This window comes from Gorilla gorilla, chromosome 9 (assembly GCF_029281585.2).
Source record: "Gorilla gorilla gorilla isolate KB3781 chromosome 9, NHGRI_mGorGor1-v2.1_pri, whole genome shotgun sequence".
NCBI lineage: Eukaryota > Metazoa > Chordata > Mammalia > Primates > Hominidae > Gorilla > Gorilla gorilla.
Window position 1 is genome coordinate 76351409 of NC_073233.2, and position 26745 is coordinate 76378153.

Genomic DNA, 26745 nt, shown 5'->3' on the forward strand with positions numbered 1-26745 from the left:
AGGAGATTGAGACCATCCTGGCTAACACGGTGAAACCCCGTCTCTACTAAAAATACAAAAAATTATGGCCGGGCACAGTGGCTCCCGCCTGTAATCCCAGCACTTTGGGAGGCCGAGGCGGGTGGATTACAAGGTCAAGAGATCGAGACCATCTTGGCTAACACGGTGAAACCCCATCAGGATCACAAGGTCAAGAGATTGAGACCATCCTGGCTAACACGGTGAAACCCCGTCTCTACTAAAAATACAAAAAATTAGCCGGGCATGGTAGCGGGCGCCTGTAGTCCCAGCTGCTCGGGAGGCTGAGGCAAGAGAATGGCGTGAACCCGGGAGGCGGAGCTTGCGGTGAGCCGAGATCGCTTCATGCCACTGCACTCCAGCCTGGGTGACAGAGTGAGACTCCGTCTTAAAAAAAAAAAAAATTAGCCAGGCACAGCGGCAGGTGCCTGTTGTCCCAGCTACTCGGGAGGCTAAGGCAGGAGAATGGCGTGAACCTGGGAGGGGGAGTTTGCAGTGAGCCAAGATCGTGCCACTGCACTCCAGCCTGGGTGATAGAGCGAGGCTCTGTCTCAAAAAAAAAAGCCAGGCATGGTGGTGCATGCCTGTAGTCCCAGCTACTCAAGAGGCTGAGGCAGGAGGGTTGTTCGACCCACGGAGATCAAGGCTACAGTGAGCCATGATTGCACCACTGCCCTCCAGCCTGGGTGACAGAGTGTGACCCTGTCTCAAAGTAGGTAAATAGGAGGAGAGACAAGTGGGCAGTTCAGACTGATGGTATGGGCACAGTAGAGACTGGTGCAGACAGGCTGGCCTGTGATGTCAAGCAACTTCTGTAACTGTTTCCAGCATCCATTTGTGTGTCAATTTCCATGTCAGTAGGAAGACTCTGTAGGCTGCCAAGAGGAATAAGTGGGAGGATCCTCCCAGAGAGGCCGGGCCTGTAGGAGGGCCAGTTCTCATGAGTTCTCATTTGGCCCCTACCCTCCAGGCTGTGGCTCTGAGGTGGGAGGCAGAGCCTGACCTCCATTTGTCTTGTTTTGTCTTTGCAGCAGCCCATCCATGTGCCCGTGACAATGGTGGCTGCTCCCACATCTGTATTGCCAAGGGTGATGGGACACCACGGTGCTCATGCCCAGTCCACCTCGTGCTCCTGCAGAACCTGCTGACCTGTGGAGGTAGGTGTGACCTAGGTGCTCCTTTGGGGTGATGGACAGGTACTTGATTCTCTGCCTGCTAGGCTGCTGCCTGGCATCCTTTTAAAATCACAGTCCCTGTGGCATCCAGTTTCCAAAGCTGATTGTGTCTTCCTTTGCCCTCCTTTCTTTTCTACTATGTGCATTCGGTGCTATGAATTTTCCTCTAAGTACTGCATTTCCTGCATCTCACAAATTTTGTTACATTTTCATTTTCAAGTAGTTTGAATATTTTTACACTTCTCCTGAGATGACATCTTTGGCTCATGTGTTATTTAGAAGTGTTGCTTAGTTTCTAAAGAGTTGGGGCTTTTCCAGCTGTCTCTCTGCAACTGATTTCTAATTTAATTCTACTGTAGTCTGAGAGCTTATTTTATGATTTCTGTTATTTTAAATGTGTTGGGTGTGGTGTTGTTGTTGTTGTTGTTTTTGTGTCTTTTTGTTTTGTTTTGCTTCGTTTGTTTTGTTTTTGAGACAGTGTCTTGCTCTGTCACTCAGGCTGGAGTGCAATGGCGTGATCTCAGCTCACTGCAACCTCTGCCTCCCGGGTTCAAGTGATCCTCTTGCCTCAGCCTCCTGAGTAGCTGGGATTACAGGTGCACGCCACCATACCCAGCTAATTTTTGTATTTTTAGTAGAGACGGGGTTTCACCATGTTGGTCAGGCTGGTCTCGAACTCCTGACCTCGTGACCCGCCCACCTCAGCCTCCCAAAGTGCTGGGATTACAGGCGTGAGCCACTGCGCCTGGCCATTAGGAGTGTTTTATCTCCCAGCATCATGTGGTTTATCTTGGTGAATGTTCTGTGTACTCTTGAAAAGAATGTGGATTCTGCTGTTGTTGGGTGGAGTGTTCTAGAAACATCAATTAGATCCAGTTGGTTGATAGTGCTCATCAGGTTGTCTCTATCCTTCCTTCCTGACTGCCTGCTCGAGCTGTCAGTTATTGACGGGGGTGTGGAGTCTCCAACTCTAATGGTGGATTTGTTTATTTCTCCTAGTAGTTCTATCTTTTTCTCTCCTCCTACCCTTGATCCTCTTCTCCCCCTAGGGCTTCCTGGTGTTGGTGGTGGGAGAGTGGGGTAGTGAAGAACCTGGACTTTAGGGCCAAAGAGGCCAGGGTTCAAATCCTGGCTCTGTCACTTCCCAGTTGAGTGACCCTGGCTGGTGCCTGAATCTCTGTGAGCCTCCACTTCCTCCTCTGTGAAATTGAGAGCACTTACCTGGCAGGCTGTCATGGGCATCAAGTAACAGGGCACTCCACCTGGACCCTGACACATGATGCACAGGAATGCCAGCTGCTATGCCATGGGTGTGGCAGTAGTAATAAAGTGACCATCTGTATCCTCACCACAGTGAAGCCTGTCCAGGGCTTTCTCTCCTATGCCCCCATGCCTCCAGGTGGCCTTGGGTCCTGTTGGTTCTGTGCTCTGCTAAGCTCCCTTTCTCCCGTGGGAGTTCCTGGGGGTTCAGCTTCATTCTACAGACAGCAGCACACACTGGCTGTGCACCCTTTTTTTTTGAGATGGAGTCTGGCTTTTTTCGCGCAGGCTGGAGTGCAATGGTGTGATCTTGGCTCACTGCAACCTCTACCTCCTGGGTTCAAGTGATTTTCCTGCCTCACCCTCCCAAGTAGCTGGGATTACAGGCTCCCACCACCACGCCCAGCTAATTTTTGTATTTTCAGTAGAGATGGTGTTTCACCATGTTGGCCAGGATGGTCTTGAACTCCTGACCTCAGGTGATCCGCCCACCTCAGCCTCCCAAAGTATAGGGATTACAGGCGTGAGCCACCACACCCGGAGTGCCGGTTGTTTTTAGCAGTTTGTCTTGTTCCTGGAGAGACTGGCTCCTGCCCAGGAGCTCGGGGAGTAGGGCCGCAGGGTGCTGCCTCACACCTCAAGTTTGGCCGTAAGCAGAGGGGACATTTTGTGACTGTCCCCCTCCTGAGCTTCTCAGCAGCTTTTCTCCAAGTTACAGCCCAAAAGCTCAGGTGGATTTGCAACCCAAGGGTGTTTGTGCACCTCCCACTGATGCCCAAACTGCCCTGGCCAAGAGACGGGGCCGTCAGAACGCTGCACCAACTGCAGCCTTGGGCCTCCATGCCAGAGGCCATGCCCTTCCATCCACCGCCCCCTGGCCTGGGCCCTGGCCCTCCTGGCTCGGGAACTCCAGGCCTCTTCCTCACGGCTCGAGAGACGTGTATTTACCGCACAGGTGCTTGTCATTCTTTTGTGGCCTCTTCTCCAGGGAGATCACAGAAGGACAGGGCCTCACTGAGGTCTCAGACATGGACCCTTTGATAGTGGCAGGAGCCAGGCTGGGCAAGAGGCGGCCACAGTCACCTCAGCAGTGCCATCACACCGCCATTCAGCCCTTCCCTGAGCCGGGCGCACCCCTGGCTCTGGCCCCAGTGTCCCAGTTACAGCTCACAGGAGCTTGTGGTGCCCAGCGGCTGCTTCTGATTGAGAGTCGAGGTCGGAGGCTTTGGGAGGCTGAGAGGCTGCTTGGTTTCACAACTGCTGAGGGAGACTTGGGCTCCATCTCAGGTCTGCCCCATGTTGCCCTCAACCTCCAGCCACCGGTCCTCCGTGTCCCCCATGGCCAGGCACGGCTTGCAGACATCTGTCATTGGCTCCTCTCAGCCGTCGTGGGCTGACCCTGGCATGTCCTCCTGTGGCTGAGCCCAGCGGGGACAGCCGCTTCCTTTTATTACCCGAGAGCTCTCGTCTTTGATCAGGCCCCCTCCCCTATGCCACACAGTCCCTGTCACTCGGATGAGCCCAGTAGTCATGGGGAAAGCCTGCGGGTTCCAAACATCCAAAGGCTTGCGTGCAGCATGACAGCTTGAAACCGATGTTTTTTACCTTGATCGGATTTCAGCTTGGGCGGGGGCTTTGCTCAGCTTTCAGTGAGGCCTGGGCCGATTTCCCAGCATCCCCTCCTGAGGCCAGCCTCTGTTTCCTGTGATTTTCTGCACAAAGTGGGAGGGAGGAGTCCTAGGAAATGGGGGGCCACCTCGAAGCCTAGGGCTCCTCCGGCTTCTCTGTGCCAGTGCCCTCACGCTTTGTGTCTGTGTCCCCAGCCCCTGGGACTCTGCTGTTCCCTGAGTGCTGCCGCATGCCCAGCCCGCACTGAGGACGTGGAGCCCTGAGGGGCAGGATGGCCTCCATGGTCACACGTAGGAAGTGGCCTCCACCCTCCGATGATCCTCTCCCTCCTCCCTTTCAGCGCCCTCCCCGGGGGTGTCCTTGGCCCTCCTGCCTGTGCTTTGTCCCGTCTTCTGCAGGCGCCTGGGACGTGCTCACAGGTCCTCTGCCGGCTCCCACCTTGCTATGCACACACTGGTCACCACAGAGGCCTGGCCCTTCTTCTGTAGCAGTCCCACACCCGCAACAGGTGTGGCTGCTGACCACCTGCTTTCTGCCCCTCTGGTCCTGAGGAGGGCACAGTGGGCACTCAGGTGTGGCTGAGCAGATGTGTGTTGCCGGGAGGAGGAAGGACTGCTCCAGTCAGGGCTGAATTTCCCACCCGGAGCATTTCTGCTGTATTTGGTGTAGCACCTGCTGCTTAAAGCGCTGATTCCCAGTCGGCCCCCTTTCCCTTCTGCATTGAAAAACATACGAATGCATGTCTTCTTGCAGTGAATGTGTATTCTCCCAGCCTCTCTTCTGGGTTGGGGCTGGAGGTGGAGCGGCACACAGGAGCCGCAGCGATGGAGGATGTGCGGGTGCAGCACCCCGTACAGCAGGGATGCCAAACCCATGCTGAGTCCCTCTCAACTTCTGCTTTGAAGCCCAGTCACGCCATTGCCTGGGTTTTGCTGGGCGGGGCTGCGTGTGATGTTCTCCTCTGTCCCTCCCCCAGAGCCGCCCACCTGCTCCCCGGACCAGTTTGCATGTGCCACAGGGGAGATCGACTGTATCCCCGGGGCCTGGCGCTGTGACGGCTTTCCCGAGTGCGACGACCAGAGCGACGAGGAGGGCTGCCCCGTGTGCTCCGCCGCCCAGTTCCCCTGCGCGCGGGGCCAGTGTGTGGACCTGCGCCTGCGCTGCGACGGCGAGGCAGACTGTCAGGACCGCTCAGACGAGGCGGACTGTGATGGTGAGGCCCTCCCCGTCAAGGCTCTGCCAAGACCCTGGCCCTGCCCTCCGGGATACGAGCTTGGGGCTGCCTCCGGCCTCACAGGAGTAGGGGCTCTGAAAACCTTTGCTTGCAGGGAGATTGCCAAGTCTGTCTTTTAGGCCCAACAAGGAAAACTCTGCAGTTCCACCCATCCTGTCCCACCAGGTAGTGTGGCGTGAAGGCAGACTGTGAGGGTCTGTCTCACCTTCCTGCATTAGGTCAGGAGTTTCACAAAAACCTGAGGCACATTCAGGGGTGGGCTGCAGAGCTCCATGGCTCAAACCCTGGAAAATCCCCCCCCCAAAAGACAGTGCTGTCTCCACTGACCAGTCTGTGGGATAGTGCTTAAGCCTGAGTGGTTTCTATCAACATGTAGAATCAGGAGGTATAAAGAGATTTGCTCAGGCATCCTGGGCCCTCTCTGACCAGCAGGATCTTCCTTTAGATCTTGACAGTGAAACACATCTCTTCTGTGCCCCCTGTGAGTTTTCTTTCATTCTTTCATTCATTCATTCATTCATTCATTTGAGACAGAGTCTTGCTCTGTCACCCAGGCTGGAGTGCCCTGGTGTAATCTCGGCTCACTGCAACCTCTGCCTCCAGGGTTCAAGCGATTCTCCTGCCTCAGCCTCCCGAGTAGCTGGGATGACAGGTGTGCACCACCATGCCCGGCTAATTTTTGTATTTTTAGTAGAGACAGGGTTTCACCATGTTGGCCAGGCTGGTCTCGAACTCCTGACCTCGGGTGATCCGCCCGCCTCAGCCTCCCAAAGTGCTGGGATTATAGGCATGAGCCACCGCACCCGGCCTGAGTTTTCCTTTTATGAAGGACTTGCTTGGTTGGTTGCCTGCCACATGTTGTCAGCACCATGGGCCCAGGACTGCTGAGGAGCTGTTGATGCCCTCCCTCTCCCAGAGCCACCGGCTCTGTTAGGTAATTCACATGCAGTCTGGCCACTGTCCTACGTCCTCATTCACAAAGAGCAGACATTTTGTAGAAGATGAGGGCCTGGGAGTAACCTCCCTGCATGTTTTTCTATAAAGGCATAGTGGTTAAGTCCTTCCAGCTCATTGACCATTGGAGAATTTTATGGAGGCTGTAGACTAGGGGCTGGTAAACTAAGGGCCCAGGAGCCAAATCCAGCCTGCCACCTACTTTTGTAAATAAAGTTTTCTTGGTGCACAGCCATGCCCATTCATTCATTTGCACAATGTCTGTGGCTGCTTTCATGCCAAAAGCAGGAGAACTGAGTGGTTATGCTGGAGACCTACGGCCTTCAAAGCCCCAGACCTCATGTCTGGCCCTTGACAGACAGAGCTTCCCCAGCCCTGCTGCGCATCCTGGCCCAGCATGTGCTGTGTGTGCGATTTCAGCTTGCAGGAGCCATGGTTAGGAATTGTCCCTGTGTTGGTCCATTTTGCATTGCTATGAAGGAGCACCTGAGGCCGGGTAGATTATGAAGGAAAGAGGTCTGTCTGGCTCATGGTTCTGTAGGCAGCACCAGTATGGCACCCACATCTGCTCAGCTTCTAGTGAGGTCTCAGGAAGCTTTGACTCATGGTGGAAGTCGAAGCGGCAGCAGGTGCATCACATGGTGAGAGAGGGAGCAACGGAGAGAGAGAGAGAGAGAGAGCGCCTCTCCCTCTTGCCCTCACCTTAGAGGAGATGCCAGGCTCCTTTAACCAGCTCCCATGTGAACTCACAGTGAGAGCCCACTTGCTACTGCGGAGAGGGCACCAGGCATCTGCTCCCATGACCCAAACACTGCCCACCAGGCCCTACCTCCAACCTTGGGGTCATATTTTATTCTATTCTATGCTATGCTATGCCATGCCATGCCATGCCATGCTATTCCTATTCTATTATTTGAGACAGAATCTCGCTCTGTTGCCCAGGCTGGAGTGCAGTGGCATGATCTCGGCTCACTGCAACCTCCACCTCCCAGGTTCAAGCGATTCTCCTGCCTCAGCTTCCCGAGTAGCTGGGACTACAGGCACCCACCACCACACCCGGCTAATTTTTGTATTTTCAATAGAGATGGGGTTTCACCACGTTGGCCAGGCTGGTCTCAAACTCCTGGCCTCAAGTGATCCACCTACCTCGGCCTCCCAAAGTGCCAGGATTACAGATGTGAGTCACTGCACCCAGTGAGGGTCACATTTCCGTTGAGATTTGGAGGGGCAGATGTTGGAGCCATCTGAGCCCCCTCGTCCCGCTCTAGCTTCTCCTCCCGTGTGCCCTGCGGTGCTGGTGGCAGGCCCTTACGCCGGCTCTGCCTCCATGCTCTGTTCCAGAAGCTTTCTTCCCTGCTTGGTTACCAGAAAATCATCCCATCCATTACAAGGACGGGGTCCCCTTATCTCCCATTCCCACGGCAGGACACCGGAGGCAGGGCAGGTGGGGAACTGAGCAAGTTCTCCGGGGGCAGGCATGGCTATGGCTCCCTCTGGGTGGGCGTCTGGGGAGGGGTGGAGGCAGCCGTCAGCGCCCTGGCTTGCTCTTCATCCCTGGCCAGAGACTGTGGCCTTGTGCTGCTCCCGTGTGGGCTGCCTGCACCTCCAGTGGGTTGTGCTCCCTCCCCTCCCCTCAAGCTCTGCTGGGCACCACTGCCTTCCACAGCCCCTACTCTCGGGAGGCGAGGCTCCTCGTGGCCATTCCTGTCCTTGGCACCCACCTCCCCCCAACCTGGTAGAGCCTTGGGCGGGGTCTGTTACTCCTTGCATGGCGTAGACCTCCCCACAGTAGGCACCTGACACATACCTCCTGGGGGGCAGGCAGGAGGTGCGTTGAGGTCTCAGCCCTGGCAGTCCTTCCCCTACGTGGCATAGGCCTTGCCACAGGGTCATCGAGGGTGGGTGGAGACTGTACTAGACCACTCCCCGCTGGGCCCAGAAAGGGTCCCATCTGTCTGCTCTCTGTTTGGAGTCCAGACCTTGGTTGCTGTGCCCTGCGTGGTGGGCTGGGGGGCACCCTCCAGCCTCTCTGAGTGTGTGGCCTCTCCTTGCAGCCATCTGCCTGCCCAACCAGTTCCGGTGTGCGAGCGGCCAGTGTGTCCTCATCAAACAGCAGTGCGACTCCTTCCCCGACTGTATCGACGGCTCCGACGAGCTCATGTGTGGTGAGCCAGCTTCTGGCATGGGGAGGGGGCGTCCGGGCTGGGTTCCCCCAGGAGCGTGGAGTCTAGGGGAGGAGACGTGCCTTTCCAGCGGGGCTGGGGGCTGTGTGGGAGAATCAGGCGGCTGGGAGGCTCCTTGCGGGAGGTAGGGAAGCCTTTCCCAGGGCAGCGGCCAGGAGGACAGACTGTGAGCTGTGAGCAACGCGGCTACAGAGTCTGCCTCAGTGGGCGGGGCTGATGGTGTCCAGGTGCCTGCAGCACGCACGCACCCACGGGACCTTGCTGAGCAGCGTCTGTCAGGCAGCAAGATTACCCGAGGGCTGCAGTGGTCCTGTTCCCTGGCAGCTTACTGTCTGGCTGAGGAGGAGTGATGTTCACATATGCACACATGTCATGTGCACACACATGTACATGACAACATCCCACATGCTCCTCAAATAGCATGACCTGTACAGTCACGGATATAGGGCCTAGGGGATAGGAGGCCAAGACAGTCAGGGAAGGCTTCCCAGAGGCAGTGGCTCCTGAAAGGCTGTCTGATTCAGGCAGGAAGGGAGCTGAGTTCAGATAGGAAGTAGCAATGAGTCATTGTGTCTGGGGACATGGCCACTCCTTCGCTGCAGAGGGACCTGGGCTGAGAGCTCCTCTGTTATGGCTGCAGTCGGGAGAGAAGTCTGTGGGGGGAGAAGGGGGCTTCCTCAAGGGACTCCCTGTGCCCTTTGGCACCTTCGTGCCAGGTCAGGCTTGAGGCCTGAAGACAGTGGTGGGGGCCACCAAGGTTAGCCTCCTCTGCTGGGCAAGTTCCCAGTCTGACGGGCCTGTGCCGTGGGCCCCAGCTGTGGGGGCGCTGTTGATGCGCAGCCAGGCCTCACCGCCAGAGCCCGCATGCTTCCTTCCATTCCGCTGACATCATCGACGCCCTCAGGATCGCTGGGCCGGCCCTGTGGGAGAGTGAATGTGGCTTTTGCCAAAGTTGAGTCTGGAGCCTGGAAACTTCCCCATGGGCAGCCTTGATAGTGGAGTGGCCCAAGGAGCCCACCCAGCCGACCCTGCCCCTCCCGTGGCTGGTGGGCGGCACCAGGGGCTGCCTGGCTTTGCTCGTTCACCAACATCACCCGGGCTGGCCAGGGCGCGCTCACTTCCGCCACCACCGAGGGCCCTGGGCGAAGGAGTGAATACCAGGCTTCCTTGGCAGGGATGTGTTGAGGGCTGTGGGGAGTCGGACAGGGGCGGGGGTCAGAGGAGGAGGAGGGTGCACCGTGCAGGCTGAAGGGCCGCGTTACCCTGAGGTTGGCCAGGCTCCCCAGGCCTAGCCTCCCAGCTCCCCCACTTTCTCCCCACCCTCCACCAGTGGCAAAGCCAGCCCCTTCAGGGCGCACGGTGTCTGCCCCCAAGGAGGGCCCATTCCGTTGGGGTTAATGTCGGCCACCTCTTTCTGTCTGTCTCTGGCAGAAATCACCAAGCCGCCCTCAGACGACAGCCCGGCCCACAGCAGTGCCATCGGGCCCGTCATTGGCATCATCCTCTCTCTCTTCGTCATGGGTGGTGTCTATTTTGTGTGCCAGCGCGTGGTGTGCCAGCGCTATGCCGGGGCCAACGGGCCCTTCCCGCACGAGTATGTCAGCGGGACCCCGCACGTGCCCCTCAATTTCATAGCCCCGGGCGGTTCCCAGCATGGCCCCTTCACAGGTAAGGAGCCTGAGATATGGAACGACCTGGAGGAGTCAGGAGAGTAGTCTGGGCAGCTTTGGGGAGTGGAGCAGGGATGTGCTACCCCAGGCCCTCTTGTACATGTGGCAGACATTGCTAATCGATCACAGCATTCAGCCTTTCCCACTGAGCCTGTGCTTGGCATCAGAATCCTTCAACACAGAGGCCTGCATGGCTGTAGCAACCCACCCTTTGGCACTGTAGGTGTGGAGAAAGCTCCTTGGACTTGACCTTCATATTCTAGTAGGACATGTGCTGTGTTGTCCACAAATCCTCATGTGCCCTAGAAATGAATGTGGGGGCAGCTGGGCTCTCTCCAGAGCTGAAGGAATCACTCTGTACCATACAGCAGCTTTGTCTTGAGTGCAGCTGGGATTTGTGGCTGAGCAGTTACAATTCCTACGTGGCCCAGGCACCAGGAACGCAGGCTGTGTTTGTAGATGGCTGGGCAGCCGCACCGCAGAGCTGCACCACGCTGGTTTGTATCACATGGGTGACCATGGTATGTCTAAGAAGGTGGAGTCCCTGTGAGGTCTGCAGGTGCCCCCACAGCTCCAGGCCACCTTGAGGATTGCCTCTGCCTGCCCAGCCCTGAGTTCCCTCTCCCCTGTCCTGTCCCACTGTCACCCCAAGCCGGCCTCATTGGGAGCCTGTTGAATGGCAGGGTATAGATGTAACCTGATTCTCTCTGGGGAGCGGGTTTATCTGGCTTCTCAAGAGCTCCTAGGAGCCCACAGTGGTGGCACCATCACAGTCGCAGCAGCCCCCAGAGAACGCCACCCTGTCTGTTCCTGGCGTGCTCTGTGCTGCCCCGCCTGGGTTCCCCGCCCCAGTCGCAGGCCCCTTGGAGGAGGTACCATGTGTCTCCCGTTTCACAGATGAGCCCCGGGAGCTCACTCTAGTAGTGGCCAGAGAGGCCTACGGCTCAGGGAGCGGGGCACATTTCCAACAGGACACACCGCCCTGGTCTGAGTCTCGTGGGTAGCGGGAGCAGAGGAGAGCGCCCTATGTCTGTGGGGCGGCTTGGCTGAGCTTCGAAGCCACCTGACCTCCCCCGTCCCTTCCCTGCCAGGCATCGCATGCGGAAAGTCCATGATGAGCTCCGTGAGCCTGATGGGGGGCCGGGGCGGGGTGCCCCTCTACGACCGGAACCACGTCACAGGGGCCTCGTCCAGCAGCTCGTCCAGCACGAAGGCCACACTGTACCCGCCGGTGAGGGGCGGGGCCGGTGAGGGGCGGGGCGGGATGGGGCTGTGGGCCCCTCCCACCGTCAGTGCTGGCCACCGGAGGCTTCCCGGGTTCCTGGGGGCTGTGCCACCGCCTCTGAGGCATGCTTGCTTTCTTCCCTTTCCAAACCCTTCAGCTTCCTTCTTTAATGACATTGTTGAATGTGGATAATCTGAAAACTACACAAAAATATAAAGAGCCGAAATCTCACCCAAATCCACCTCCTAGAGTGGCTGTTGGGCTCCGTCAGCATCCAGGCGGCCGTCTGTGTTCCCCACGGCCCAGCCCATCGATGGCCGCCTGCACCAGGCCTGTCTGCCCTCTGTGAGCTTCCCTACGGGGTTCCCTCCACAAACACCCTGTTCTCCCACGCAGGGCTGGCTGCTTCCTGGAAAACAGCTGGATGGTTTTGTGCATGACAGACAAACACAGGGTGATTTTCGTGGCTAAAATACTCCCTGGAGCTCTTGGCAGGGTGAGGGGCTGGCTCCAGCGGAGCCACGCCTTGAGTGAAATGACTGTGAGGAGAATAAACTGCCGCCGCCCTCCAGGATCCTTGGGGCTGGCTGGGGAGAACCCCCGTTTCTGGGAGCACAGCCCCAGGATGCCAAGGCGAGCTTGGTGCCTAGATGTGAACTCCTGAGTGTAAACAGCGGGGGTTGACTTGACATGCTTTGTATGCTTTTCATTTGTTCCTGCAGCTGTATGCCCCTAAGGTGAGTCCAGCTCCCTTCTGCTTCCTCTGGGGCCTTGCCAGTGAGCCCCACCTTGCTGGGGCTGGTTCCTCCTGCCCTTCTGGGTATCCCTCACATCTGGGGTCTTGTCTTCTTGTTTTCTTTTTCTTTTTTTTTTTTGAGACGGAGTTTCACTTTTGTTGCCCAGGCTTGAGTGCAATGGTGTGATCTCTAGGCTCACCGCAACCTCTGCCTCCCAGGTTCAAGCAGTTCTCCTGCCTCAGCCTCCCTAGTAGCTGGGATTACAGGCATGTGCCACCACGCCCAGCTAATTTTGTATTTTTAGTAGAGATGGGGTTTCTCCATGTTGGTCAGGCTGATCTTGAACTCCCGACCTCAGGTGATCCGCCCACCTTGGCCTCCCAAAGTGCTGGGACTACAGGCGTAAGCCACCGCACCTGGGCTTTTTCTTTTCTTTTCTTTTCTTTTTTCTGAGACAGGGTCTCGCTCTGTCACCCAGGCTGGAGTGCAGTGGCGTCATCATGGCTAACTGCAGCCTCTACCTTCTAGGCTCAAGCAATCCTCCCATCTCAGCCCCTAAGTAGCTAGGACTGCACGCATGCATCCCCGTGCCCAGCTAATATTTACATTTTTTGTAGAGACGAAGTTTCACTATATTGCCCAGGCTGGTCTCCAACTCCTGGACTTGAGCGATCCTCCCGCCTCGGCCTCCCCAGGTGCTGGGATTACAGGCGTGAGCCACCGTCCCTGGCCTGGGGTATTGTCTTCTTATGGCACCTGACTGTGGTGGGCCCTGGGAAGGAAGTAGCAGAAGAGGGTTCTTCTTGGTTTCCTGGACAGTAACTGAGTGTTCTGGAGGCCCCAGGGCCTGGCTTTGTTTAGGGACAAAGGGAACTGGTAACCAGAAGCCGAGAGTTTAAACACCCACTGCCCTTCTTCCCTGCTCCTGCTGCTGCAACCCAACTTAACCAGCCAGGAGTGCTAGGAACCCAAGCAGGGCCCCCGAGCACACAGCAGGCGGCTCACGAATTCTCTTTTCCTGTTCTCCCTTGGGAGCTGGGAGGATCTTAATCAGGCAATAAGAGATGGCACTGACCAGCCAGCTAATTTTTTAAATCACTTTATTGTTTAACCATATGACTCACCCACTTAAAAAAGGGTACAGTTCAGTGGGTTTTAGTGTATTCACAGATGTGTGCAACCCTCACCACAGTTAATTTTAGAACATTTTCCTGCCCCTAAAAGAAACTCTGCATGAAGCCAGCTGTTTTTAAATTAGCAAAGTTATTTTGCATCCATTAAATATATGTTCATGGTACAAAATTCAAAAGATACAGAAGAGTCTGCAGTCCAAAGAGACTCCGCCCCCATGACGCCAAGCAGGACTCCCCGGGAGGCATGGCCTCCTGCAGTGTGTTTCTTCTATGTCCCCCCAGGGGTCATTTGTACACATGCAAGCATACAAGAGTGTGGACTTTGTTTTCCAAGCCAGAAGATAATTGTAGATTTATGTGCAGTTGTGAGAAAGAGCACAGACCCATTTATCCTCTGCCTGGTTTCCCCCAGTGCTGGCTGCCATCTTGCATGACTTCCATTCCTATCATAAGCAAGACACTGATAACGATCCTTTCACCTTATTCAGATTGACATAGGTGTTTTTTGTTTGTTTTTGAGACAAACTCCCTCTGTCACCCAGTGGGAGTGCAGTGGCACAATCACAGCTCACTGCAGCCTCAAACTCCTGGGCTCAAGCGATTCTCCTGCCTCAGTCCCCTCAAGTAGCTCAGATGGCAGGTGTGCACCATCATGCCAGGCTAATTTTTAAATTTTTTGTGGAGGTGAGGCCTCACTAAATTGCCTGGGCTAGTCTTGAACTCCTGAGCTAAAGTGATCCTCCTGCCTCAGCCTCCCAAAGTGGTAGGATTACAGGCATGAGCCACTGCGCCTGGGCTGACATATGTGTTTTCGTAAGCCCGAAAGATAGCATCTGAAGAGTCAACATTGAGCCTTGCCTTTTGCTGCTAGCGATGTATAAAAGCTGGTGTTCTGAGCATTGCGGAGGCTCCCAGCTGCCGTGTGCACCCTGCCTAGAACTCTACCGTAACCCATCTCTGGGAGGAGGTGCTGTTGTTTTCCTCATTTTGCAACAAGGAGGCTAAAGAACTGAGCATGAACCACTGGCCTGGGTCGTTCGGTTGGTAGGCAGTGGGGCCAGGCCGTCCAACTCACAACCACCTTCTACTCTGCTTCCCCTGCACCCTGAAGTTTGTTCTGTTTCGAGGGCACAGCCGTCACATTCTTGGTGGCTGAACAGCACTCCTTGTCAGGCGTGGCTGGGCCCCCACTGGAGGGCATCAGGGTCCCCTCTCCTGCTGCGGTTGAACCTTGGCTGTTTCAACCACTCCTGCCAAGTGGCCCTCTGAAAGGGACAGTCCATCTTTTCTCAGCAGGGGGCCACACCGGCAAAACGGTCCCTGGCACCCTTTCTCTCCACCTGTCTAATATAGAGTAAAAATGGTATCATGTTAAGATCTTCATTTATATTTATTTTATCATGAATGATGTAAGCATCATTTTGTGTGTTTAACAACCTTTGAGCCCGGCGTGATGGCTTGCAGCTGTAATCTCAGCACTTTAGGAGGCTGAGATGAGCAGATCACTTGAGGCCAGGAGTTTGAGACCAGCCTGGCCAACATGGAGAAACCCCGTCTCTAGTAAAAATTTAAAAATTAGCTGGGCATGGTGATCCCAGCTACTCGGGAGTCTGAAGCATGAGAATTGCTAGAACATGGGAGGTGGAGGTTGCAGTGAGCCGAGATCGCGCCATTGCACTGCAGCCTGGGTGAGAGAGTGAGACTCTGTCTCAAAAAAAAAAAAAAAAAAGAACTTTTGTCATTTTATTTTTCTCAGAAGGGTCTGTTCAAAGTCCTTCTTCTATTGGGTTGTTGATACTCTTATTCATTTGTAAGGTCTCTTTAGATACAGATAGACTATGGAAATTGGCCCAGAGCCTGCGCTGTGTATTGAAAATAATTTGTTTCCCAGTCTTTTGTCTTTTGATTTGGGTTATGGTACGTTTTACCATTTATATGATGCAAGTATCAATCAGCTGGCGCTGGTGGCTCACGCCTGTAATCCCAGCACTTTGGGAGGCCGAGGTGGGCGGATCACCTGAGGTCAGGAGTTCGAGACCAGCCTGACCAACGTGGTGAACCCCCGTCTCCACTAAAAATACAGAATTAGTGAGGCGTGGTGGCACATGTCTATAATCCCAGCTACTTGGGAGGGTGAGGCAGGAGAATTGTTTGAACCCAGGAGGTGGAGGTTGCAGTGAGCCGAGATCGCACCATTGCACTCCAGCTTGAGTGACAGAGTGAGACTCCATCTCAAAAAAAAAAAAAAAAGAAAGAAAAAATTAGCCGGGTGTGGTGGCGGGCACCTGTAGTCCCAGCTACTTGGGAGGCTGAGGCAGGAGAATGGCGTGAACCCAGGAGGCAGAGGTTGCAGTGAGCCGAGATCGCGCCACTGCACTCCAGCCTGGGTGACAGAGCGAGACTCTGTCTCAAAAAAAAAAAAGAAAAGAAAAGAAAAGAAATTATCAATCTCCTCTTCTTTTATGGTGCATATATATATATATATATATTTTTTTTTTTTGGTTATGTTCAGAAAGGCCTTCCCTGCTCTGATCATAAAAAACAACTTATTTTCACACTCTCTCTCTTTTTTTTTTGAGACAGAGTTTCGCTCTTGTTGCCCAGGCTGGAGTGCAGTGGCGCAATCTCAGCTCACTGTAACCTCCGCCTCCCGGGTTGAAGTGATTCTCCTGCCTTACCTTCCGAGTAGCTGGGATTATAGGCATGCACCACCATGCCTGGCTAATTTTCTACTTTTAGTAGAGACGGGGGTTTCTCCATGTTGGTCAGGCTGGTCTCGAACTCGCGACCTCAGGTGATCCACCCACCTCGGCCTCCCAAAGTGCTGGGATTACAGACGTGAGCCACCATGCCCAGCCCACACTCTCTTTCTTAACGTCCTCCTCCTTTCGTTTTACGTTCACATCTTTAATTCTTCTGGGATGTAATTAGATTTGATGAGCAAGGCGGGCATCCAGCTTGTTTCTTGGCTGATGGCTTATGGGTGGCGTGAATTAGTCGGGGTCTATCAGGAGGCAGAAACTCTATGAGAATTTGAACAGAGAAAGTTCCGTCTACAGGCTTATTACCAGGGACTGGAATAGCAGGAATTGAACAGTGGGATGTACAGAGAACTCTAAGAATGCAGGAATAGGCCAGGCGTGGTGGCTCACACCTGTCATCCCAGCACTTTGGGAGACCAAGGCGGGTGGATCACCTGAGGTCAGGAGTTCGAGACCAGCCTGGCCAACATAGTGAAACCCCATCTCTACTAAAAATACAAAAAAATTAGCTGGGTGTGGTGGCGCATGCCTGTAATCCCAGCTTCTCGGGAGTCTGAGGCAGGAGAATCACTTGAACCTGGGAGGCAGAGGTTGTAGTGAGCCGAGATCGTGCCATTGTACTCCAGCCTGGGCAACAAGAGCGAGACTCAGTCAAAACAACAACAACGCAGGAATAGCAGATGAGCCGAGGTGGGGCCTCCCCACCCCCCACCCCCCACCCCCCACCCTGGGCCGAGATCCAGTCCTCTTTGAAGAGGGCCTGGCCGTGGTTCACGGGACATCTGAGACATTGCCGAGGTGCTGCACTGGTGGATCTTGCCAGAAGTCTGCCCAGTGCAGATTTGGGCAGAATCTCAAACTCTGCCTTGGGATGTAGGAGAGAAACCAGGCCTGGTCAAGTTCATGGGAAGAGGTGGAAACAGACCCCATAGGCTGGGGCTTGGGCAGCTGTAGGAAGCCCTCTCTGCTGCCTCCCTGCCTGCTCTCTGCTTTGAAGCATCTTCCCCAGTGCCCCCAGTCTCATGCCCTCTCAATGTTGGGGTCAAATCCTGAGGAATACCCAGACTGGCTCTCTGGGCCAAAGAGGACCCTCTCCAGAAAGATCAGGGCCCAGTGCGGCTTCCTAAAGGGCAGGGGAAGGGCCTGGCCACTCCCCAGAGGCTACTCACCAGCCATCAGGATAGCCCCAGGAAGCAGGCCTTCTCGAGCCCATTTTATTACTTTATTTTATTATTTTATTTAATTTTAAATTTATTTTTTGAGACAGAGTCTCACTCTGTTGCCCAGGCTGGAGTGCAGTGGTGCGATCTCAACCCACTGCAGCCTCTGCCTCCAGGGTTCAAGGGATTCTCCCACCTCAGCCTCCCAAGTAGCTGGGATTACAGGTGCCTGCCACCACACCCGGCTAATTTTCGTATTTTTAGTAGAGACGAGGTTTCACCATGTTGGCCAGGCTGGTCTCGAACTCCTGACCTCAAGTGATCCGCCCGCCTCGGCCTCCCAAAGTGCTAGGTTGAGCCCATTTTAAAGTTGAAGAAACTGAGGCTGAGGTAAATTCCCTCCCCAGGGATCCTGCTGCAGCCAGAAGGTGGTAAAACAGGACTTCACCCGGGTCTGTCTGGCGTGAAAGGCTGTGTTCTTGTACCACCCTAGGGGGCCTGAGAGAACTGAGTCCCTCGGGCATAACTGACAGTTCTGTTCCCATTATTCCGCAGGGGCTCGGATCTGGCTGTATCCTTTCCGGGATGGCCTTGGAGACCCACATAAGCTGTACACCCTTTGGGAAGCTGCATATTGGGTTGGGGTGCCGTCAGTGGCACTTGTGGAAGGTGCAGACCTGTGTGGGTGTGTGGGCCCAGGGCCCCTGGTCCCTTCCTCCCTTTGTAGGGCTGGTTGTGTGCTGCCTGGACCTGGAGGGCATGTTCACGTGGTGAATTTGTCTATTTACTATCCCCGCTTTGGGGCTGGTGCCAGCACAGGCCCTTGTGAAGGGGATGCCTTTGTTTGGAGTGGGGCTGCGGCCCCTCCCTCAGCGTGGTGACTTCCGTGTTTGGGTCAGGGCTTCAGCAGGGACGCAGAGCCCCTGAGTGTTCGGAACAAGGGCGTCATTGCAGGAGTTAGACTGTGCGTGATGGAGGGAGGAGGGGCAGGAGGAAAGGTCAGAAGGAGAGTTCCTGGGAAGGTCCCTGAGGAGCCTGGTGAGGTGCTAACTGGTGTGGAGGACACTCAGGGCCTGTGGGGACATCTGCCACTGCTGGGGGCCAGCCACAAAGGGGACTGGCCGAAGTCCTGTCCCCGCCTTCATAGCCCAGCATCTGGTCACAAGGCAGGTACTTGGAAGGGCGCGGGCACCTGGGCCAAAAGTGCCTGGGTTCCCTTTGCCTTTCACTGAGATGACCTTCGAGGCAGGTGGCTGCTGCCTCCCCTCCTGTCCCCAGGTTTTGCCAACTGGCCAGAGGAAGGGGTCCTGGGAAGCAGGGGGGCCAGAAGCCCTCTCTGCAAGGAAAGCCCGAGGGGTGTGGGAGGAAGGAAGGAATGCCCAGGCCGGCGAGGCTCTAAGTCACCCTGGCTTGGCTCTCCTCAGATCCTGAACCCGCCGCCCTCCCCGGCCACGGACCCCTCCCTGTACAACATGGACATGTTCTACTCTTCAAACATTCCGGCCACTGCGAGACCGTACAGGTAGGACATCCCCTGCAGCCCTCCATGGCCATTGGGTTCCCGCCGGCCCGTGGTGGAGGGGCCTAATCCCCATGCCACTGATGAGGTGAGGTATTCTGGGTGCTAGTGGGCAGGTGCCGGGCCCAGCCCTGCCTCCCTCTGCTCTGCCAACCACACTAGGCTGCCTCCCCAGACAAGCCCAGCGGGGACTGCGTGTTGGGTTCAGAAACCAGCAGAACTCCACGTTCTGAGCTGCTCTTCAAGTTGCTCCTGTGGGGGTTACTTTTAAGCTGGGAAATGGCTGTGGAGTCGAGGGGCCGGGGCTTGGGCTCCAGAGTCTGACTGTGTGTTTGAGTCTGGCTGTGGAAACCTAGCCATTGAGATGCCCCCTCTTGGTGGCTCTGTCCTCTTAGGATGGGACAAGTCTGTGAAGGCTGCTGCAGCACCCACCGTAGACCCCTAATCGTGTGACGTCACCAGGATGGTCCGGGCTGCTCACTTGCCACAGTGGCCTGTTTGAGCCTGGGAAGCCAACGGGGCTGCTCAGCTGGACACCAGCCCCCCGAGCTGCCCATGTTGGGGTCACAGGCCCCACCTCCCTGGTTGGGGAGGGGCAACTGAGAGTGTGGAGAGGTGGGACCCAGGTGTGCTGGTCTCCGCAGGGGCTGGATCAGAGCCTGGGATGGGCAGGGTGAGCCTCCTGACCTTTAACCCAGTGGTGTCAGGCAACGTGGCCCACCTGCCAGCCGCACCAGGCCCCACTCGCAGAGGTGAAGGGGTGGGATAGGCTGGGCCTGGGCCAGGACACCTCTGGACCACACATTCCTCATTGCTTGGGTCCCTGGAGCAGCAGGGCCTCCCGAGTGTGGTGCCGCCTGCCACCTAGTGGCCATTTCCACGAACTCCCAGGCCTGGCTGGGGACCCGGAACTGCAGCCTCCATTTCCACCCCACTCCGAGTCGGGCCACCTCCCTGATGCCTCAGTATTATATCAAACTGTCACAGTCTGTCCCACAGCCTTACAGACCACTGTCTCCAGAATGGTCACATCCACACTGGGCAGGCCAGTCTCGCTAGTTCCCCGTCCCACCTCCTGCCTTCGCTCATGCCCGTCCTGCTCTGGGCCCACCGCGGACACATCTTCCCTCCCCGACGTCTGACCTCGCAGCAGCTGGGCCCCAAGAGGAGTATCCTGTCCTGCTGCACTTTTCTCAACACCCGGTGTTGGCTGCACCTTCCCACCCATTGCAGGCCCCTCTGTGACAGGACGGGGGCTCCTAAACACACCACAGTTCCGAGTCTGGACTCACACAGTAGGATGTGGCGTTTCTGGGCCACAGTTGGGTGCAGGTAGCCTCTGGGAGGATGGGAGGTCAGGAGCCATCTCGCGAGTCAGGTTGCTTGAACTCAGGATGGAAGTGTTCCGGGCCCATTGGTTGCTGTATTCGCCTGTTCTCACGCTGCTAATAAAGACATACCGGAGACTGGGTAATTGTAAAGGAAAGAGGTTTAATGGACTCACAGTTCCACATGGCTGGGATGGCCTCACAATCATGGTAGAAGGCAAGGAGGAGCAAGTCACATCTTACATGGCTTCAGGGAAGAGACAGAATGAGAACCAAGCAAAAGGGGTTTCCCCTTGTAAAACCATCAAGTCTAGTGAGATTTATTCACTACCACGAGAACAGTATGGGGGAAATCACCCCCATGATTCAATCATCTCCCACTGGGTCCCTCCCACAGCACGTGGGAATTATGGGAGTACAATTCAAGATGAGATTTGGGTGGGGACACAGCCAAACCCTATCAGTTGCCAACATTTACAATAACAGTGTTAGGTGAACAGTTAGTTGTCCAGTCTCCTGTTCTGTCGGACACTGTTTCTAGCACCTTCCAGGCAGAATCTCATGTATCCTTCACTTTCGAAATGGGTACTATTTCATCCCCACTTTTATCAATGAGAAACTAAAGCTCAAAGAGGTCGAGTAAGTTCCTGGCCAAGGTCAGCTAGCAGGCTCTAGAGGCCTCGTTCTCAGAGGCAGCCTTGCCAGGGCCCAGGCTTGGCAGGCTGCAGGGCAGGTGCGGGCATGCCCATGGTAGAGGTGGGACCGTTGAGGCTCAGAGAGGGTAAGTGATGAGCCCTGGCCACACAGCGGGGTGGGTCCAGAGTCCGGCCTGCATCTTCTGGAGCTGGCCAGTGGACAGGCCTTTCCCGTTCACAGCCCTGGGGCTGCTGTGCCCACCAGGGCGGATGTGCCTACCGAATCCCACTCCTCTGTGTGTGTCCCTTTCAGGCCCTACATCATTCGAGGAATGGCGCCCCCGACGACGCCCTGCAGCACCGACGTGTGTGACAGCGACTACAGCGCCAGCCGCTGGAAGGCCAGCAAGTACTACCTGGATTTGAACTCGGACTCAGACCCCTACCCGCCCCCACCCACGCCCCACAGCCAGTACCTGTCGGCGGAGGACAGCTGCCCGCCCTCGCCCGCCACCGAGAGGAGCTACTTCCATCTCTTCCCGCCCCCTCCGTCCCCCTGCACGGACTCATCCTGACCTCGGCCGGGCCACTCCGGCTTCTCTGTGCCCCTGTAAATAGTTTTAAATATGAACAAAGAAAAAAATATATTTTATGATTTAAAAAATAAATATAATTGGGATTTTAAAAACATGAGAAATGTTAACTGTGATGGGGTGGGCAGGGCTGGGAGAACTTTGTACAGTGGAGAAATATTTATAAACTTAATTTTGTAAAACAGAACTGCCATTCTTTCGTGCCCTGTGTGCATTTGAGTTGCGTGTCCCCGTGGAGGGAATGCCGACCCCTGGACCACCATGAGAGTCCTCCTGCACCCTGGCGTCCCTCTGTCCGGCTCCTGCAGGGAAGGGCTGGGGCCTTGGGCAGAGGTGGATGTCTCCCCTGGGATGCATCTCTGAGCTGCAGGCCGGGCCGGCTTTATGTGCGTGTGGCCTGTGCCGTCAGAAAGGGCCCTGGGCTTCATCACGCTGTTGCTGTTTGTCTTCCTCAGATTCTTAGTCTTTTTTTTTTTTTTTTTTTTTTTGAGACGGAGTCTTTCTCTGTCATCCAGGCTGGAGTGCAGTGGTACAATCTCAGCTCACTGCAAGCTCCGACTCCCAGGTTCAAGTGAGTCTCCTGCCTCAGCCTCCCGAGTAGCTGGGACTACAGGTGCGCGCCACCACACCCGTCCAGCTAATTTTTGTATTTTTAGTAGAGATGGGGTTTCACCATGTTGGCCAGGATGATCTCGATCTCGTGACCTCGTGATCCGCCCACCTCGGCCTCCGAAAGTGCTGGGATTATAGGCATGACCCACTGCACCCAGCTGACTCTTAGTCACTTTTTTTTTTTTTTTAATTTTTTATTGATCATTCTTGGGTGTTTCTCGCAGAGGGGGATTTGGCAGGGTCACAGGACAATAGTGGAGGGAAGGTCAGCAGATAAACAAGTGAACAAAGTTCTCTGGTTTTCCTAGGCAGAGGACCCTGCGGCCTTCCGCAGTATTTGTGTCCCTGGGTACTTGAGATTAGGGAGTGGTGATGACTCTTAATGAGCATGCTGCCTTCAAGCATCTGTTTAACAAAGCACATCTTGCACCGCCCTTAATCCATTCAACCCTGAGTGGACACAGCACATGTTTCAGAGAGCACAGGGTTGGGGGTAAGGTCACAGATCAACAGGATCCCAAGGCAGAAGAATTTTTCTTAGTACAGAACAAAGTGAAAAGTCTCCCATGTCTACCTCTTTCTACACAGAGACGGCAACCATCCAATTTCTCAATCTTTTCCCCACCTTTCCCCCCTTTCTATTCCACAAAACCGCCATTGTCATCATGGCCCGTTCTCAATGAGCTGTTGGGTACACCTCCCAGACGGGGTGGTGGCCGGGCAGAGGGGCTCCTCACCTCCCAGCAGGGGCAGCCGGGCAGAGGCGCCCCTTACCTCCCGGACGGGGCGGCTGGCCAGGCGGGGGGCTGACCCCCCCCACCTCCCTCCCGGACGGGGCGGCTGGCCGGGCGGGGGGCTGACCCCCCCACCTCCCTCCCGGACGGGGCGGCTGGCCGGGCAGAGGGGCTCCTCACTTCCCAGTAGGGGCAGCCGGGCAGAGGCGCCCCTCACTTCCCCGACGGGGCGGCTGGCCGGGCGGGGGACTGACCCCCCCACCTCCCTCCCGGACGGGGCGGCTGGCCGGGCAGAGGGGCTCCTCACTTCCCAGTAGGGGCGGCCGGGCAGAGGCGCCCCTCACCTGCCGGACAGGGCGGCTGGCCGGGTGGGGGGCTGACCCCCCCACCTCCCTCCCGGACGGGGCGGCTGGCCGGGCGGGGGGCTGACCCCCCCACCTCCCTCCCGGATGGGGCGGCTGGCCGGGTGGGGGGCTGACCCCCCCACCTCCCTCCCGGACGGAGCAGCTGGCCGGGCAGAGGGGCTCCTCACTTCCCAGTAGGGGCGGCCGGGCAGAGGCGCCCCTCACCTCCCGGACAGGGCGGCTGGCCGGGTGGGGGGCTGACCCCCCCACCTCTCTCCCGGACGAGGTGGCTGCCGGGCGGAGACGCTCCTCACTTCCCAGATGGGGTGGCTGCTGGGCGGAGGGGCTCCTCACTTCTCCGATGGGGCGGCTGCCGGGCGGAGGGGCTCCTCACTTCTCAGACGGGGCGGCCGGGCAGAGACGCTCCTCACATCCCAGATGTGATGGCGGCCAGGAAGAGGCGCTCCTCACTTCCTAGATGGGATGGTGGCCGGGCAGAGACGCCCCTCACTTTCCAGACTGGGCAGCCAGGCAGAGGGGCTCCTCACATCCCGGATGATGGGCGGCCAGGCAGAGACGCTCCTCACTTCCCAGGCGGGGTGGCGGCCGGGCAGAGGCTGCAATCTCGGCACTTCAGGAGGCCAAGGCAGGCGGCTGGGAGGTGGAGGTTGTAGCAAGCCGAGATCACGCCACTGCACTCCAGCCTGGGCACCATTGAGCACTGAGTGAACGAGACTCCGTCTGCAATCCTGGCACCTCGGGAGGCCGAGGCTGGCAGATCACTCGTGGTTAGGAGCTGGAGACCAGCCTGGCCAACACAGCGAAACCCCGTCTCCACCAAAAAAATACGAAAACCAGTCAGGCGTGGCGGCGCGCGCCTGCAATCATCTCTTAGTCACTTTTAAGAAGGGGACTGTGCCTTCATTTTTCACTGGGCCCTGCAGAATATATGCCTGGGCTCTGGGCTCTTCTGAACCTGTGTTGGCTTCCATCTGACCTCTCTGTGCCAGCCCAAGGCTGCTGCTCTTCCTGAGGGCAAGGGGCCCCCATGACTGCGTGTTGACTCGCTGGATGGGGCTGCTGAGCCCACTCTGCCACACCTCGTGCCCCTGGCAGAGAGGGAATCCCTGGGTCCTCACAGGAACAGTCAGCAAGCCACACCTGACGCCTGCTGTGAGCCCATCCCTGCGGTGCTGGAGAAGACAGACAAGGCCTGGTCACTGCCTCTGCAGGGTCCCCAATCCGTGGAAGGAGACAGTAATCTAGGCATTTTCGGTGGGGAAGCTGAGCTGTTCTCGTGTCCTGAAGGCCAGGCGGGAACAGCCGTCTTCAGAGGGAAGGGAGAAAATGCACATCGCATCAGTGGAGAAGGGCCTGACTTCCCTCAGCATGGTGGAGGGAGGTCAGAAAACAGTCAAGCTTGTTGCTGGGTGACAGTGCATTTAATAATCAAAATATAGGCTGGGTACGGTGGCTCATGCCTGTAATCCCAGCACTTTGGGAGGCTGAGGCAGGTGGATCACTTGAGGCCAGGAGTTTGAGACCGGCCTGGCCAACATGGCAAAACCTCAACTACTAAAATACAAAAACTAGCCGGGCGTGGTGGTGCGTGCCTGTAATCCCAGCTACTTGGGAGGCTGAGGCAGGAGAATTGCTTGAACCTGGGAGGCGGAGACTGCAGTGAGCCGAGATTGTGCCACTGCACTCCAGCCTGGGCAACACAGCAAGACTCTGTCTCAAAAAAAAAAAAAAAGCAATACAAAATACAAATATCACTTTCACTAAAAGAAGGGATGGAAGACCCAAAACAAACAGAAAACAACAAAATGGCAGGAGTAAGTCCCTACTTATCAATAATAACATTGACTGTAAATAGGCTAAGCTCTGCAATCAAAAGAGTGGGCCAGGAGCAGTGGCTCACGCCTGTAATTCCAACACTTTGGGAGGCTGAGGCGGATGGATCATTTGATGTCACGAGTTTTAAGACCAGCCTGGCCAACAAGGTGAAACCCCATCTGTACTAAAAATACAAAAATTAGCCAGGCGGTAGTGGCACGCACCTGTAATCCCAGCTACTTGTGAGGCTGAGGCAGGAGAATCACTGGAGGCTGGGAAGCGGAGGTTGCTGTGAGCCAAGATGGAGCCACTGCACTCCCACCTGGGCGACAGAGTGAGATCCTGTCTTAAGAAAAAAAAGAGTGGATGAATGGATCAAAAAACAAGACCCAACCATCTCTTGCATACAAGAAACACACTTTACCTATAAAAACACACTAGGCCAGGTGCGGTGGCTCACGCCTGTAATCCCAGCCCTTTGGGAGGCCTGACTGGCAGATCACTTGAGGCCAGGAGTTTCAGACCAGCTTGACCAACATGGCAAAACCCCATCTCTCCTAAAAATACAAAAAAACAAAAAAAGAAAAAGGCTGGAAGTAGTGATGTGTGCCTGTAGCCCCAGCTACTTGGGAGGCTGAGGCAGGAGAATTGCTTGAATCTGGAAAGTGGAGGTTGCAGTGAGCCAAGATGGTGCCACTGCACTCCAGCCTGGGCGACAGAGCGAGACCCCGTCATAAAAAAAAAAAGAAAAGAAAAGAAAAACGAGAAAAACAAACACAAAATTAGTAGAAGAAAAGAAATAATAAAGATCAAAGCAGGCCAGGCTCATGGGCACAGTGGCTCAACTCCTAGCTGCTCAGGAGTTTGAGACCATTCTGGCCAACATGGCAAAACCCCATCTCTCCTAAAAATATGAAAAAAAAAAAAAAATAGGCTGGATGTGGTGATGTGTGTGCGCCTGTAGCCCCAGCTACTTGGGAGGCTGAGGTGGGAGAATCACTTGAGCCCAGGAAGTGGAGGCTGCAGCGAGTCATGAATGCACCCTGCACTCTAGCTGGGTAACTGGAGTGAGATTCTGTCTCAAAAAAGCAAAGACCAGAGCAGAAATAAATGAAATGGAAATGAAGGAAACAATACAAAATGATACAAAAAGTTTTTTCGAAAAGATAAAATCAACAAACCTTTAGCCAGACTAAGAAAAAAAGAAAGAAGACCCAAATAAATAAAATCCGAGATTAAAAAGGAGACTTTACCACTGATACCACAGAAATTCAAAGGATCATTAGAGGCAACTATGTGCAACCACATGCTAATGAACTGGAAAACCTAGAAGAACTGGGTAAATTTCTAGACACATACAACCTATCAAGATTGAACCATGAAGAAATCCAAAACCTGAACAGGCCAGGCACGGTGGCTCACGCCTGTAATCCCAGCACTTTGGAAGGCCTGAGATCAGGAGTTCGAGACCAGCCTGGCCAACATGGTGAAACCCCATCTCTACTAAAAAAATATAAAAATTAGCTGGGCGTGGTGGCGGGTGCCTCTAATGTCAGCCACTCGGGAGGCTGAGGCAGGAAAATCACTTGAACCTGGGAGGCATAGGTTGCAGCGAGCCAAGGTTGCACCACTGCACTCCAGCCTTGGCGACAGAGCCAGACTCCATCTCAGAAAAATTAAAATAACAAAAACCTGAACAGACCAATAACAAGTAATGCGATGAAAACTGTAATAAAATGTTTCCCAACAAAGAAAGCCCAGGAACCAATGGCTTCACTGCTGAATTTTACCAAACTTTTTTTTTTTTTTTTGAGACGGAGTCTCGCTCTGTCGCCCAGGCTGGAGTGCAGTGGCGCAATCTCAGTTCACTGCAAGCTCCTCCTCCCGGGTTCATGTCATTCTCCTGCCTCAGCCTCCTGAGTAGCTGGGACTACAGGTGCCCACCACCACGCCCGGCTAATTTCTTGTATTTTTAGTAGAGACTGGGTTTCACTGTGTTAGCCA

The 26745-nt window shown here is 55.5% G+C and overlaps 1 protein-coding gene across 1 annotated transcript in view; it reads left to right on the forward strand.

The window, feature by feature from the left end:
* The window catches only part of LRP5 (LDL receptor related protein 5), a 138109-nt gene extending 116707 nt beyond the window's left edge, over nucleotides 1–21402 (forward strand). Inside the window, exons 17-23 of the mRNA XM_031016247.3 lie at nucleotides 1050–1175; nucleotides 5059–5295; nucleotides 8325–8435; nucleotides 9885–10121; nucleotides 11215–11354; nucleotides 18565–18662; nucleotides 20936–21402. Coding sequence (XP_030872107.1) covers nucleotides 1050–1175; nucleotides 5059–5295; nucleotides 8325–8435; nucleotides 9885–10121; nucleotides 11215–11354; nucleotides 18565–18662; nucleotides 20936–21197 — 1211 coding nt within the window. The 3' untranslated portion in view covers nucleotides 21198–21402. The remainder of the gene's footprint in view (nucleotides 1–1049; nucleotides 1176–5058; nucleotides 5296–8324; nucleotides 8436–9884; nucleotides 10122–11214; nucleotides 11355–18564; nucleotides 18663–20935) is intronic.
* Nucleotides 21403–26745: the final 5343 nt, after the last annotated feature.